Source organism: Leopardus geoffroyi, chromosome E3 (assembly GCF_018350155.1).
Source record: "Leopardus geoffroyi isolate Oge1 chromosome E3, O.geoffroyi_Oge1_pat1.0, whole genome shotgun sequence".
Taxonomy (NCBI): Eukaryota; Metazoa; Chordata; class Mammalia; order Carnivora; family Felidae; genus Leopardus; species Leopardus geoffroyi.
In genome coordinates, this window is record NC_059340.1 from 8210031 (window position 1) to 8225328 (window position 15298).

General features: G+C 56.9%; 1 protein-coding gene across 2 annotated transcripts in view; it reads left to right on the top strand.

The window, feature by feature from the left end:
* The window catches only part of COL26A1 (collagen type XXVI alpha 1 chain), a 166505-nt gene that overhangs the window by 135373 nt on the left and 15834 nt on the right, over window positions 1–15298 (top strand). For both annotated transcript variants that reach the window (XM_045462134.1, XM_045462133.1), the window contains exon 4: window positions 9244–9305. In XM_045462134.1, the coding sequence (XP_045318090.1) occupies window positions 9244–9305 (62 nt within the window). The remainder of the gene's footprint in view (window positions 1–9243; window positions 9306–15298) is intronic.

Below are 15298 nucleotides of genomic sequence, written 5' to 3' on the forward strand. Positions count from 1 at the left end.
CATGTGAGGCTGCCCGTCTCCAAAAAGGAACTCAATTACTCTTTGATAAAAGTCTTGGCAGAAGTTCCTGAAAAATGTTGCCTTCTGTGTGATCCCTCATATACAAAAGGACGGAATTTAATTATTCTGTCCTGTCCGTGAGCCCCAGGGCTGGGTCTGGCATGCAGCCACAGCCCTGGCCGACCAGCAGGCTTCCTGGCCCCTGATGGGGCTCATTATTCTGGCATGTGTTGGGAAGGAATAGAGGAAGCACAGGGCGGGCTCTCCTTCCGCCTGGCCTCGCCCTCTCCGCCCTTCCTTTTGGGGTGTGTGGCTTAGAGAAATCCAATGTGTCTGTGATTACCTGGATAAGCGGCTCTCCAGAAGTTAACTTGGAAAGGTGATTTCCTAGGCTCAGGTCCTACCGGGGCCTCTCTGTTCCCCCCGGGGCTGACCTCAGAGCACCCTGGGAACCCTTGGTAGACTCAGGAGCTCCAGCCTGCAGCTGGCTTGTTCCCTCCACTCCTGACCCCCATCTCCTACCCTCGTGGCAAATTAGATTCCTACCTGTTACAGGAGCCGAAGCCAGGGATCTGTAGGAGGTCGGTTTTGGCTGGCGGAAGGCCAGGTGGGACCGTGGAAAGGTGAGGAGTTGGGGGCTGAGAGCTCTCCAACACCCAGCCCAGCTCAAATTTGTCTCACTTTTCCCATCTGCAAAATGGGGATAGCAATCTAGTGTCTGCCTCAGGGTTGGTGAGAGGCTCCCACAGAAAGAAAATGGGTTTAAAAGGCTTAGTCCAGGGCCAGACCCAGAGCAAGTCCTGCTTGTCTCACCAGTAGTAGTCAGGGCTCAGGGCCACCTCCTTAGGAAGCCCTCTTGATGTCCCCTGGCTGGGGTTGGCCCTGCCTCACATAGGAGAGGCACACAGATGGACAGTGGTTGCTTATGTGTCCAGAGAGCTTTGAAGGAGAGGCCACTTGTCCCTGGGTCCTTATCACAGAGTCCTCGGTGTGTCTGTAGAAAGACAAAATACTAAGTAAGGTTGCCAGATACATTATTGTGTTTCTTTTTTTTTTCAACGTTTATTTATTTTTGGGACAGAGAGAGACAGAGCATGAACGGGGGAGGGGCAGAGAGAGAGGGAGACACAGAATCGGAAACAGGCTCCAGGCTCTGAGCCACCAGCCCAGAGCCTGACGTGGGGCTCGAACTCACGGACTGCGAGATCGTGACCTGGCTGAAGTCGGACGCTTAGCCGACTGCGCCACCCAGGCGCCTCTACATTATTGTGTTTCTATTCGCTGAATCTGACAACAATGTCTGTAAGGCAGCTGGAGCTGAATCATGGAACACTCTTAAAAGTCCAGAAGATTCTTTCCTGGTTGATGAGTCTGTTTAGGACTTGTCTGCAGGTTGCACTTTGAATCAGTTGCGTTCTCCAGAGAAATAATCAGTAGGACGTGTGTGTGTGTGTGTGTGTGTGTGTGTGTGTATCTATATAGCTATATATGTATCTCTTTAGATCTATAATCTATCATCTATATTAAGGAGTTGGCTTATGCAATTATAGGGGTTGGCAAGTGTGAAATTTTTAGGACAGGCCAACATGCTGTGAAAACTCAGACAAGGGTTTGCTGCTGCAGTCTTGAGGCAAAATTCCTTCTTCTCTGGGAAACCTCACTTTTTGCTTTTAAGGCCTTCAACTGATTGGATGAGGCCCACCCATGTTATCCAAGGTAACCTCTTTTACTTAAAGGCACCTGATTGTAGATGTTAAACGCATCTGCCAAATACCTCACAGCAACATCTACACTAGTGTTTGGCCAAGCAACGGCACAAGACTCTTGCCAGGTTGACACATAAAATGCACCACCCCAGGCCTCCGTCTGCCCTTGGCCAGTAAGTTTCAAGCCGCTAATCCTAAGGGGCCATGGTGTGGGGGGGATCTAGTCGTGCCCAGACCAGATATATGAGCTTCCAGGCCATTCCCCTACCAGACTTTGTAGCGTGTGTTCAAGGCCATCTCTTCTGAGGCTCATGGCGATTCTCAGGGGCGGGTCAGTGGGTCAGGGAGAGATGATCTTGCCCGTTTTACTGAGGAGGAAACAGGTGCCGAGGTCCAATGACTTTGCAAAGGTGTTGGCTTAGCGGTGGAGCCAGGTCTGTAACTTCTTCACAGTCAAGACATGTGCAAATGGCTTCTCCTAATGCAGGAACCTTCCCCAGGGAACCGAGGGAGGAGCCCTGGGGGCCAAGAGTGTCTCCTCTGCCATGAAGCCACGATCTAGGCCTTGGTCTCTCTGCCTGTAAATGATTCTCAGCATCTGCTCCCGCTCCGTTCAGAACACTAAGGGCTACAAACAAATGGCCCCCAAGGGCTATCTGTGTCATTTATTCCACAGGTGTTTATTAAAAGCCTACTATGTGCTTGCTAACATGTGGGACGAGAGCTGGCCTCCTGCAGAGCAGACCCAGAGGTCACTGGCCCCACTTGGTAGCGGCCCCGGAGGGAGAGGTCGCCGAGCCAGGGGCTCAGGGCTGGTGAAGGTGGAAAAGCCAGCGACCCAGATGCCAATCAGTCCCTGGGAGCCACTGTTGGAAGCTGGCTGTGCATCTCCAGGCCTAGGACAGAGGGCCCGGGGCAGGGCGGGCACCGCTCTCCGGCTCAGTTCTCTTACCCTACACAGGAGCCCTCATGAGGTCGGGATGATTGATCTTGCTGTTAGATCAGGAAACTGAGCCCAAACCATAGAACATCAACGGGAAAATTTCCAAAAACATGGGCAAAACTCACCCATAATCCTGCCACTACAACTCTTTTTATTTTTCCAGGTTCCGTTTCTTGGCTGTCCATCTTTTATGTGTTTATAAGCAGAAAACAGATCCAATGTTGTCATTTTTTACATACCATCCTGACCATGTGTCATGTTCTTACCCAGTTAACATTTGAATTATAGCATGTGTATTAAGTATGTATATTGTTTTAAAAAGGCAGGTGTCCTTCAAGGCTTACAGTTAAAAAAGAGCAGTCCCAGGGCACCTGGGTAGCTCAGATGGTTAAGTGTCTGACTTCAGCCCAGGTCATGATCTCACAGTTCGTGAGTTTGAGCCCCGCGTCAGGCTCTGTGCTGACAGCTCAGAGCCTGGAGCCTGCTTTGGATCCTGTCTCCCTCTCTCTCTGCCCCTCCCCTGCTCGTGCTCTCTCTCTCTTTCTCTCTCTCTCAAAATAAAGAAAATGTTAAAAAAAAGAGCAGTCCCCTGTACCTCTCCTCACCTCCCATCTTTTTCCCCTATAGTCCAGCTTTTTGGGGGTAGGAGGCCTTACCTCCATAGGCTAACTGACATTTATATATTGTTACTTCTGTTGGTTTTTAAACTTAGAGGTTCTCTGTTGACTCTATCCTGTGGGAGATTCTGGTGCTTTTTTTTTTTCATCTCTGACCCATCCTCTGTGTCTTTTCCTCCTCCTCCCAAGTAATTGTACCACACTTTGGGTTAGATCAGTAGACAATGAATGACTAGCATTGTATAACAAAGGAAGTAATATTCACAGCTGATCTCAGGTAATATACCAAGCTGCATCTCCTTCCTTTAGACTTCTTTTCCTGGAGTTAGTGATTCATTTTTTTGTTTGTTTGCCTAGTTTTCTAAGCCATGCCATAGATGTATCCCTTGGCATGTCACTAATTCACCCCAAATTTTCCAAAAGAAGTTTAATTCTCCCTCACACTCACATACATCAGGGGCTCTTCCCTTTCTATAAGCCCTCTGTTTCCTGGTCTAATGTGGTCAGGTTGTGCTATTTGCTGTCACCAGGTGACATGCCTTTATTTCCCATCTCATGTCCCTTTGTTGTTGAACTCCTTGCCTTTGGTATCCCCGTTTTGTGACTTCTTTTCTCTAGCTTACTCTGTTTTGGTACAGTACATCCTTCAGCACCTTTCTGAGAAGAGGTACATAGAGTGTCAATGTTTTGAGGCCATGCATGTCTACACACATGCTTCATTTTACTCTCAAAACCTGAGGGATAGTTGAGCTGGGTATAGAATCTTAGCCAGAAACTGTACTCTCTCGAAAGAATACCCCTATCTCCCAGCTTCTGCTGTTACTGTCCAGAAGTCCAATGCCATATTGATTCTGGACATTTCCCGGAGGCCTCATTTTATCTTGGAAGCTTTTAAAATTTTCTTTCTGGGATTCTGAGCTTTTGTGACAATGTGCTTTTTGGTAAGAGTTGGGTTTTCGTTTTCTTTCTTTTTTTTTTAATCTGGCATTTCACATGTTCTTTCAATTTGAAAGTTTATATCAGTCAGTTTTAGGTGTCTTTTGGGATCATTTCTTTTACTCTTTTCTCCATTTTCTTTCTCTAGAACCTCCAGTTAGTTATTAGACCTTCTGGATTGATCCTCTAATTTTCTTATCTCTTCTCTCCATCTTTCATAGCCCTCGTTTTGCAACTTTCTAGAAAATCTCCTTATCTCCTAATCCTTTCACTGAATATTTTGCATCAGCTATTTTTTTTTTTTTTCCATTTCTACAGATGCATTTTTGTGTTTTGAAGGTTCTTTGTAAATAACTTCCTGTTGTTTCGGGGATGTGGTATCTTCTCATATCTCTCTAAGGATATTGGAATTTTGCTGTGTTTTTTGAAGTTTTTTTCTGTCCACTCATTGTCTCTGTTTTCTGAGTTTTCTTTTTTCTTGTTTATTGTTTTGGTCTTTGTCTTTTGCATTAGAGGCTCTCTGTGCATATTTAATAGTCACACACCGGGAGCTGAACCCCACAGGTGGACAAATCCATCTTCTCATGGGCTTTACTGCAGGAGTTTGCACAGGGCCCAAAGTCACTGCACATCTACCTCTTCTCTCTGGTTGGAGGGGCCTAGCTGGAGGGGTGTGGCCTAGCCAGAGAGGGCGTGGCCTGATGGGTGCATGGCCTGGCTGGGGGCGTGGTAGTGAATTAAAAGGCAAAAGAAACCAGGACCTAGTCAAGACAAGATTTCTCCCCCCAGCCCCCATAGCAGTTTCCAGCAGAGAGTGAGGTGACCAAAGTCTCACCAGTAGAGGAGGGTCCTTCACACCCTTCAAGGCTCCAATGGGGAGGAGGGAGGCACTAAAAGAATGTGTGACCCAAGGCTGAACTCTTGGGTAGATCAGGGCTGACCAGATATGTAGTAAGATAGAAAGGTGCCAGTCCTTTCTGTGCTGGGCCCAGCCCAGCTCTTGTCACATTGGGGAAACTGAGGCCACTTAGGACCTCTGTGTTCCTGTGGTTCCCTGTGAACACACCTGGCCAGCTCCACCCTCTGTCCCCACAGCATCTGACCCCATTGACCTCCTGGGAGCTTTCTTCTCCTAACTGGGCTTAGGAGTTTTGGCTGGAGTCCAAGGTCTCCAGGGGGATTTTAGGGATCTCTTCCGGCTGGGCCTGCTTGGGTTGGCCTTCTGGTGACATCCACCCTGCACATGCCCGCTGCTTGTGGATCCATCTCACAGAGGGAGCTGGGTGTCTGGGCACCGGACCACCCGTGTGCCCTGGCTCCCCCGTCAAGGTCTTATGGCCCAAGCCTCACAGTGGTCTCACTCGGCCTCTAGACTTTTCTGCGGTCGGCGAGGGTCCTCTTGGCCTGGGGAGTCAGCTTCTCTCAGGAACTGGGTCCTGAATTCTGGATACAGAGCCATCACCAGCCGTGCTGACTGAAGGCAAGTGGCAGGTAGATTGGCAGTGGGTGGGCAGAGCCCGGCAGTGACAGCCCAAGGGCAAGGGCACGGGTGGCAGCAGCAAAGAGTCCAGGATCCTGAAGTCCTTAGAGCTGATCCAATACAAACCCCTTTTACAGATGAGAAAACCGAGGTGCGGAAAGGTCACATAAGGGCTTCTCCAGCCTCACAGTGAGTTTCCACAGTCTTTCCACTGACCACACCAAAGAGTGAGTCCCTCTCATTCTCTCTCTCTCTCTTTCTCTCTCTCTCTCTCTCTCTCACACACACACACACACACACACACACACAGAGACTGGTTTGTTTGGCACATCTACACTTCTGATGCCCACATATTGGCATCAGAGTTCCTGACACACTTTCCTGCATCCTAGACACCAGGAAATATGCGGTGGCCCCGGGCACTCGTGGGCCTGTGTGTGCTAGGAAGGGGGCTGGGAACGTGGGAACTCTCGGAATCTCAGGAAGTCAAAGTTTTCATCTGAGTGAGGGGCAACTGAGGCCCAGGGCCAGTGGACAGGGCCTGGTCCCCTCACCGAGGCGCTCAGCACCCTCAGTGCCATCACCGTGTTCCCACTGCTCCCGTGAATAGTTAGAAAAGTTGAAACAAACATAATGTAATTGCTTGTCGATGACAGAATGCCAGGGGAACCATAAAACCCACCAGGCCTCAGCGCCTGCCCAGGCAGGTGGCACCGGGAGGCCGAGCTGGCAGCCTCACCCCTGCCCCGCTGGCTGGGCCTCCTGGGCCTCTCTGCGGCTGGGGAACCGGACCCCCTGTGCCCGCTGGCGGCCAAGCCGCACCTCACCTGCCAAGCAGGGTGCCCAGTGCCAGAGCAAACTGGGCCCGGGCCCAGCACACTTTCCAGAAATAGGTTCCTGTGAGAGCCTGAGGCTCGCTTCTCCCTCCACAGCCCTTACCCCCTGCAGAGAATCCCCTGTGTTGCCTCAGACCCTGGAAATGCTCTGTTCACGGCCCCTAAACCCCTAAAGGCCTCAGGAATGTTCACTGGGCCAGGCTGGGGCTCCCCGGCTTCCGTCAGGCCTCCCGCCCTTCCCACCGGCCCCCAGGGTGGGGTGGGGCCCTCCTGGCCATGGAGGAGGTCCGGGGCTCAGGCAGAAAAGTCACTTCTTCACACTCTCCAGAGTCAGTGCCTGCTGCCCGGGAAGACACGACTGCTGGGGAGGGTTCTCGGGCCTTTGCCCCGAGGGCAGGCCTCCTCCTTCGTACCCCCACCCCCCACCCGCCACCACCTCATCAGTATTCACAGGGGCCCCAGGGGGAGGAGGCGATGGTTAGGGAGGTGCGGGGGCGGGTGGGGGGTAAGGCAGGTGGGTGGGGGGTGGGTAGATAGGTGGAATTAGCTTAGCGGGTGGACGGATGGGACCCTCTTTGTTTTGGTCTCTGTCTTTCCATTAAAGCCTTCTTTTAAGGCCCAGGAACCCTGCCTGTTTTCAGGAGGGAGGCGTTGAAAGCCCCCAGGGCTTTCACACACTCTCTGTGTGTGCAGTTTGGCCCTGCGGACTGGGGGCTTCTGGGGACCCTGCCATTTCACCCGGGGCGTCTGTGGCTTTTCCTCTGAGACCCGTCCCTGTCCCCAGAGAGGACCCCTCACCTCCCCTGCCTGGCCTTCCAGCCAGGACAGCCTTCCAGCCTCCTGGAGGCTCTGATGCCCTCTTCCCACGTGGGCCTGGGCTCCTGGCTGCATTTCATATACTGGCATCATCCACCGAGCATTCTCCCCTGCCCTTCTCTTAGCTTTGTGGTTTATACCTTTTCCTTGCTTTCTTTTTTAAATTTACTTATTTATTTTGAGAGAGAGACAGAGAGAGAGAGAGAGAGTATGAGCAGGGGAGGGGCAGGGAGAGAGGGAGAGAGAGAATCCCAAGCAGGCTCCATGCTGTGAGCGCAGAGCCTGACTCCGGGCTCGATCTCAGGCACCGTGAGATCATGACCTGAGCCGAAATCAAGAGTCGGTCGCTTAACCGACTGAGCCACCCAGGCCCCCCTGTACCCTTTTGTTTCTTCACCACCCTTTCCTGGGAGAAACTAGGGGGAAGCATGGGCCGGGGGGGGGATTGTCCAGCAGAAAACTCCCATGTTTCAGCAGAAAACCTCTCTGTCCCTCACCGGTCCTTCGTGAAGTCCTACCCCCTCCCAGCCATGTAACTGTACATTCTTCTAGTTGTTTGAAAGTTTCAGTGTTTATACCTCAGTCTCTAATCTGTTTTAGGTATCAGGGTTACTGACATGGTTTTATTGAGGGGGAAAAAAAGAGTTCTGTTCCTAAAAAATGCTTATAAACCACTGACTGAGCCCAGCCCAGGGGAGCCGGGGAGGGGAAGGAGGGTGAGCAGGGCCTCTCCGAGCCCACATAATTCATTTTGTAAACTGAGCTAGGGCTGGTGAGCACACGGCCAGTGTCAACCCCCCTTGCCCTGAGGCCGGGCACCCCTGGGGAGGACACAGCCCGTACCATGGTCCTGAGACCCCTGGCCGTCCCCCACATGCCTCGCCGAGCAATCACCACTGAACGAGGAACATTAGTGAGGTGATCTGCTTCCAGAGATCACGTTGGGGGCCTCTCCAAGGACAGGGGAGACCAGTGGGGGGCAGGTACAGACGCTGCCGGTGAGCTTCAGGCCTCACCGTGGCCATGGGGCCTCCGACAGCCCCAGCACACCAAGTGGGACCTAATGAGTTACCCTGCGTCGGCGTGTCTGTTCATCCTGAATGAGGTTCCAGGAAGGTCAGGCTTTGAACCGAGTGAGAGATTTAGGCATCCCTTGATTTCTGGGGCCATAAAAGCTCTTGAGAACAGCTTTGAACCATCTATTTCCTCTTTAAAGAGCTCGGTTCCTGGGGCAGACAGACATAAATAGGTAATTATAGCCCAGGGAGATGTGTGCCTGGGGGGTTAGCCGTTAGTGGTCTCCTAATTGGCCTTCCGGCTTCCAGCCCCTCCCACGCCCACCCATTGTACACTGTTGCCAGAATGAGTTTTTCAAAAATGCAAATCTGACCTTGACTTTGACCCCCTCCCACAGCTGCCCCCGGCCTCAGGACGCTGCCCAGAGCTCCTTCTGCCAGGCCTCCTCTGCTTGGGCCCAGCCTACTGCTCCAGACTGGGGGGGGAAGAGGTGGGGTGGGGGGGGAGAGGGTCGGCCAGGTTGCTGCCAGACCCTTCTCTTTTCTTGCCTGTCTGCAGACCCTAGCCCTCTTTCCTCACCTGGCCAGTCATTGTGCAACCCTTAGGCCTCGCCTTAGATGCTGCTGCTTCCAGGAGGTCCTCCCTGACCACCACCGCCCCCACCCCAGATTGGCATCACTGTCCCCCATGACGCCCTTTTGCACATTCTGTTCTTACAGCCAGATCAGACAGGCTGCATGGAGGAGGGGGCGCTGAGGATAAGGCCCTGAAGGACGGGTAAGAGTTTGCCAGGCAAACCGATCGGCGAGCTCCCCACCTGCCCAGAGGCTATCCTGGTGGCTGGCTGCTCTCAGCCCAGGGTCTACACTCCATTCTCACCCTTCTCTTTCAGAATGCATGAACTGTACCCGGCTCAGCGACATGAGTGAGAGGCTAACCACGCTGGAGGCCAAGGTCAGACGGCCTGGGGAGCTGGCGGGTGTGTGTGCGAGGGTTGTGAATCAGGTTCCTGCAGGGTGTGACTGGGGAAAGCCTGGCCCTAAGCAGCCTGGTCCCAGGGGTCGGATGCTGCTGGGGCCTCAGCGGTTCTGGGTGGTCTGCTCTGGGCTGCCTCCTGGTGTGGGGGAGGGGAGCAGGGAAAGCAAGAGATCTGGTCCCGGACAGCAGGCTGGTCTGGGTGTGGGCCTCAGTGGCTGACGGGGCTGGATATCCAGAAGCCGACCCCTCAGTGGAAAAAGGAGGGAGCCCTGTCCCCCCAGAGGCTGCTGCCCCCCGTTCTGGCTCCTCCTCTCCCCGTCTGGCACATGTCTGGGCACAGACAAGCCGATGGGGGAGGAGCTGCCTGGCACCAGCCAGCTCTCGCCCCACCTACGTCGGCGTGGAGCGGGTCACCCCAGAGGCAGAAGGACTGAATAAAGAATGAGTTAATTTAGGGGCGCCTGGGGGGCTCATTCAGTTAAGCGTCTGACTCTCGATTTCGGCTCAGGTCACGGTCTCCCGGTTCGTGGGATCGAGCCCCACGTCGGGCTCTGCGCTCAGTGTGGAGCCTGCTTGAGATTCTCTCTCTGCCTCTTTCTCTCTGCCTCTCCCCTGCTCGTGCTCTCTGTCTCTCTGTCTCTCTCTCAAAGTAAATAAATACACTTTTAAAAAGAAAAAAAGAAAGAAAGAAAAGAAAGGGAAAAGGTAATTTATTTGGGAGTAGCCCCAGGCAGCTCTGGGGCAAGACAGAGGTAGCGACTAAGAGAAGGGAGGACGCGTGAGGCACAGGTGTGGCCACAGGCGGGTTCCCCGGGTGGACACCGGGGGACCCTGTCCCATCTGGCCCCTCTGAGAGACAGTGCCTGGGACAGAGTCTGCCAGGGGACAGGGCAGCTGGCGGTGTCTGCCATCCCTCCGTGGGAGACGCTTCTGCCGGGCTGTCTCCACTGTCGCCTCATGTCCCCTGCCTCACCGGCCTGCTGGCGTTGTTCCTGTGGCCCGAGAAAGCCCCAGCGGCGAGTCTCGGGTCTCCCGCGCCTGCGGGAAGAAGCCATAGCTGGGGACCGCAGGCCGAGTCCCGACTGGGGACGAGCCCCGTTCTCCTTTTTGTCCCAGGGTGGCTGCTGGGGGACGAGGCTGCTGTATCTTCACATATCTGAGGAGCCTCCTGGGGCCTGGGGCTGCCGGGGCGGCCCGGCCCAGGAAGGAGGGTCCCGGTGTAGGAGGCGGGTGTGAGGGTGGCCAGGGTGGGGACAGGGCACTGGGGCGGGCCGAGTGTGGCAGGGCCACAGAGCGGGCCCAAAGGTCGGGCCCCTCCCGGAAGAGCCTGCCTGGCAGGTCTTCCCAGCAGACGCACAAACACACGCGAACACACACAGACACGCACACAGCCCTCGCATCACCCTCTGGCCCTGCCCCTTGCCCTGAAAGCCTGGCCGAGGGGGCCCCTGCCCGGCGAGACGGGGCTGCGGATGACCGTCACCCGGAGTCAGACATGAGTGGGACTGTCACCGGCGGCTGGGTGACTCTCCCCGGGCTCCCGGCAGCCCCCTGGACATGGGGGGACTAGGGGACCTTGTATACCCTCCTTGGGGTCAGCGGCTCCGTGGGGGTGGGGTGGAGGCCATCAGGGAACAGACGTTGTCACGTGGGCCAAGCCGGGGCTGGGGAAGCCCCGGGAGGGTGGGGGTACTGGGGAAAACCCCGGGGGAACGTCTGGCCCCCGAGATTTTAAAAAGAGGAGGGGTCCCCAAGCCAGCGGGCCTGACGGACATTTTCCAGCACCTGAAGCCTCTGAGTGGTTTGGCAGAGTATTGGCCGACAGCCCGCCCTGGCCCCAGCCCGGCACCTCGGGGTGTTACAAGTCACAGCCCTGGGGGCAGAATGGCGCAGGGCTAGCCGTCCTCCGCCCAGCTGGCCCTGGCCCTCCCGCCGAGAGCAATTGCTCCCTGTCCTCCCGCCCTGACACCTCGCTCGGCCACAGCAGCAGGCCGTGAGGGGGCTCCGAGGTGAGGGTCGTGACCCCTCTGCAGACCCTGGTGTTGGGGGGGTCGGGTGCCTGCCCAGGAATGGCTCTGCCTCACCGGGTCCCTGCTCAGCTCCAGGCCTCTGTCCGCTGTCTTGTGAAATGGAAATCAGAGTCACTTGCCCCCCACCCCCCACCCTCACCGGGTTGTTCTGGGGGAGGGTATACAGGGGTGAGCTTTGGAGAGGAGAGGGGGACGTGGTCGGCATCTGGGGAGTGCAAAGAGGCGGCTGCCTTCTGCATTCCCAGCTCAGGGATGGGCAATTCGGGTCTCAGTGTCTGTGCTTTATCTGGGTCACCTTCTAGCTGTTTACCTGCCTGCTACATGCCTGAATGTCCCCTGGGGAAACAGAGCCCCTGAGTGGGCTCAGGTCTGAGGGCCCTGAGAGGTGGTGGCCTGGAGAGGGCGGGGGATGGAAGCTGGCAGCACTGCCGGGACAGCCCTGCTGAGGCCAGGTGAGCCTGCTGGGCTCAGAGACGACATGGGGCAGGATCGGTGGCTGTGGTCAGGCCGGTGAGAGCCAGGCAGGCGAAGCCCAGATGGGGAGCCAGAAACCAGACGGCTGGCATAAGAGAGTGGCAACCCAGAGGCCTGGAAACTGTGGCTGCTGCCCCTTCAGACAGGTAGCCTGCTTTGGTGTGTCAGAGGGATGTGTTCAGCTATAAGTAACAGAAACCCAGCCAGTGGCACGTTATTCTTTAAAGACATTTGTTTGTTCAACAAGAAGTCCAGCAGTAGGTGGTCTTGGGATTGGTTTGGTGGCTTAAGAACTCAAGCTTTTCACAGCCTTCCCCTCCACCTCCTTAGCGAATTGGCTTTTGTCCTCATGGTTAGTGCCTCATGGTTACAAAGTGGCTGCTGCAGCTCAAGGCATCGCATCCTCATACCATGTTCAGAGGCAGGATGTAGAGGATAAAGCAAAGCACCCTAATGGGCTCTTCTGTCTCGTCGGCCAGCACCAGGCTGTATGCTTGCCTCCTAGTTGCAAGAGAGTTGGGGAAATAAGTACCTGGCCGATCATGATTCCTCCTCTGGGGCACACCCACAGGTACACAATAGGGGGCTCTCATGTCCAGCAGCCATCAGGTCTGCTCCCTCTTCACTCCCTGCAGGTGCCTGAGTTCCCAGAAGGTCCAGACCTAGGAGCTGATCTGGGACTCCTGCCACCCTCTTTTCCTGGTGGGGTGGAAGGCCAGGAGGAAGAAGTCTCCTGACTTCCTTCCTCTCCTCCCCCTCAGTTTAGACTCCACGGGCCGCATGGTGTGGGAGGGAGCCCGAGAGGATTCTCCTGTGTAAGGGTCAGAAGCCTCAGAGTTAGCCGGTCCCCGGTGCAGGAGGGCAGCCTCCCGGCCAGTCAACCAGGCCACAATGATGTCATCGGAGCCACTGCCCTCCAAGTCTGGCTGCACTCTGGTTTTCTCGGGTCAGGTCTCCATGCCCACTGCTGCCTGCCCTGGTGAGGTCGTCTGCCCGGGTGGGATCGGTTTCTCCAGAAGGCCGGCCACGGCCAGGCATGGGAGGTGCCCAACGAAGAAGTGAGGGGGGCCTTTTGGGAGGGGGGCGAGGCTGCAGGTGGCAGGTCCCCTGGGGGTGGGTCCAGAGCCCTGCTGGCGAAGGGGAACACGTAGGCCTGATCCCAGGAGCCCAGGGAGGGTGCCCTCCCAGGAACCCTGGCTGCCCCCAGCCCCCTGTTGCTCCTGAGGACTCCCTGGAAGTATGTCCATCCTGAGGTCCCCCAGAGACACTGCAGTTCAGCCCGGCCCCCTGTGTGGTCACCTGCACCCCCCAAACCCACCTTCTCCCGGGTCCCTGTCTGACTGGTGGCGATCCCACGGTCCCGGGAGCCAGGCTGGAATCAGGGGACCCACTCCTGCCTTCACCCGTGCTCCTGCCCCTGGGCTCCCCATCACGTATCACTGACCCCCAACTCCTCTGCTGCCCCAGAGCCCCCAGCCTCGGCTGTGGCTGGTCAGCTTCCCAGTGACACTCAGTGGCTGGGCAGAAACCATCCCACTTCCCTCCCAGGGCCGGGGGAGGGGGGGAGGGATGGACTTTCACCCCACCCCCGGCCGCTGTGTGATAATAGCCAGCTGCTCCCCTCGTGGGTGCTTCCATGAGGTTCCGCCAAGGCCCAGGCCGTGGCCAAGCTGTGGACAGGTGGACAGGGCACTGCGTGGGACCCTGGGCCCAGCCTACTTGCCGGGTGACCTTGGGCGAGTCACATGCAGTCTCTGAGCCTTTATTTCCACCTCTCCTGTGATGGGCTGTGGTGACCCTTCCTGCCTCCTGGGGCCTTGGAAGGGCCAGAGGGGGGAGGGGCCCGGAGACGTAGCCCTGGGGGTTGCCCACTGGCCCAACACGGATGGAGACCCTGAGACCTGGTGCAGGGTGCCACTCTGTTCCCTAGATCCTCAGAGACTGTCACCCAGGCCCAGGGACACTGCAGGACTGGTGGGAGGGAGTGCTCAGGGGCCCCTTTTCACCCCCCCCCCCCCGCCCCCCACCACACACACACACCAGAACCTCAGCCCAGCCCAGGCCTGGGTGCCGTGAAGGCCGCTCTTTGTCCCCGGGACCCACCAGCAGCAGCAGGAGGAGCTGGGGCCCAGTGTGCTTGACACGGTCAGTGTCCGCTTTGCTGACGGGAAAACTGAGGGCCGCCGAGGTCGCAACACTTGCACAAGCTCACACAGCGGCCGCCTAGTGGGAGAGCTGGATTCAAACCAGCTCATATGGCAGCAGGGCCTGGGCCCCACCCCCATCGGGAGGCACTTAACCCGTGCAGGGCTCTGGGGACCAGGAGCCAGGAGGGCCCCTGCCCCCCGGCTGGCCTGCTGGCCCTGCTCCCGCCCGTGGCTGTTGATACAAAGCGATCGTGCAGGGGTGAAGGGAAGGGCTGGGGGGGGTGGCCCGCCACTGGTGGCCCTCTGAGGGCATGGAGGTGGGGGGGCTCAGGGCAGGAGGGACCCCGGGGTGGAGCCGGGCAGCTGGAGCAAAGCTGGTGAGGCCCAGGAGGAGCAGGGCAGGCCGAGAAGGGCGCCTCCCTGCGTGGGAAGCGTGGGGCCACTGGCGGTTTCGTTTGGGGGGGGGGGCTCCCCAGAGTTGGCTTTGCCCAAAGTCCTCGTCTCCTACCGTGTAGGGAGGCCCCAGGAGGGGATGGGGGCAGGTGGAGAGCCTGGGACCATAGACCCAGGGCTGGAGCCAGGGCTGGGCAGGCCAAGGGGCACGGGGCGGGTGGTGGGGTGGGGTGGGGCGGGGCGGCAGGTTGGGGAGGCCAGGTGCCCCGGCCCTGGCCCTGCCCCATGTGGGGAGCAGCAGTCGGGGAATCCGGCAGGATGCGGGGTTCTGGCTCCCAAGGCTGGAGGCAACAAGAGACACCAGGCTTCCTCTCCTGCAGGCAGATCCGGGAGCAGAGACTCGGGGGCCCGCGGTGGGTGGAGCAGGAAGCCGACTCTGTGGGACAGGCCTGGGACCCCTTCTCTGCGGGTGGGCCTACTCTGGGTCTCAGCACCCGCCCTGCTGCTCGCGCAGATCCCTGGTGCGCAGCGCCCCCTGCTGAGCCTTTTGGAGACAGCAGGGACTCTCTGGGGCCTCTGAGGCCTGGCTCCCAGTTCACTTGAATTAGGGAGACAGTGTCGCCGCCCAGGCCCTGGTCTTCGCAGTGTTTGACCCCCACCTCCCTCAAGGGGAGAGAACCGGGCAGCTTTCCGCGCTGCCTTTTGTTCTAGAGCCCCTACTAAAAATCGTGCCCCAAGCCAGGACCATTTATATTCTTTTTTTTTTTTTTTGGTTATGTTTATTTATTTTTGAGAGAGAGAGAGACAGAGCGTGAGCAGGGGAGGGACAGCGAGAGAGCCAGACACAGAATCCGAAGCAGGCTCCAGGCTCTGAGCTGTCAGCACAGAGCCCGACGCGGGGCTCGAACCCACGAACCGTGAGATC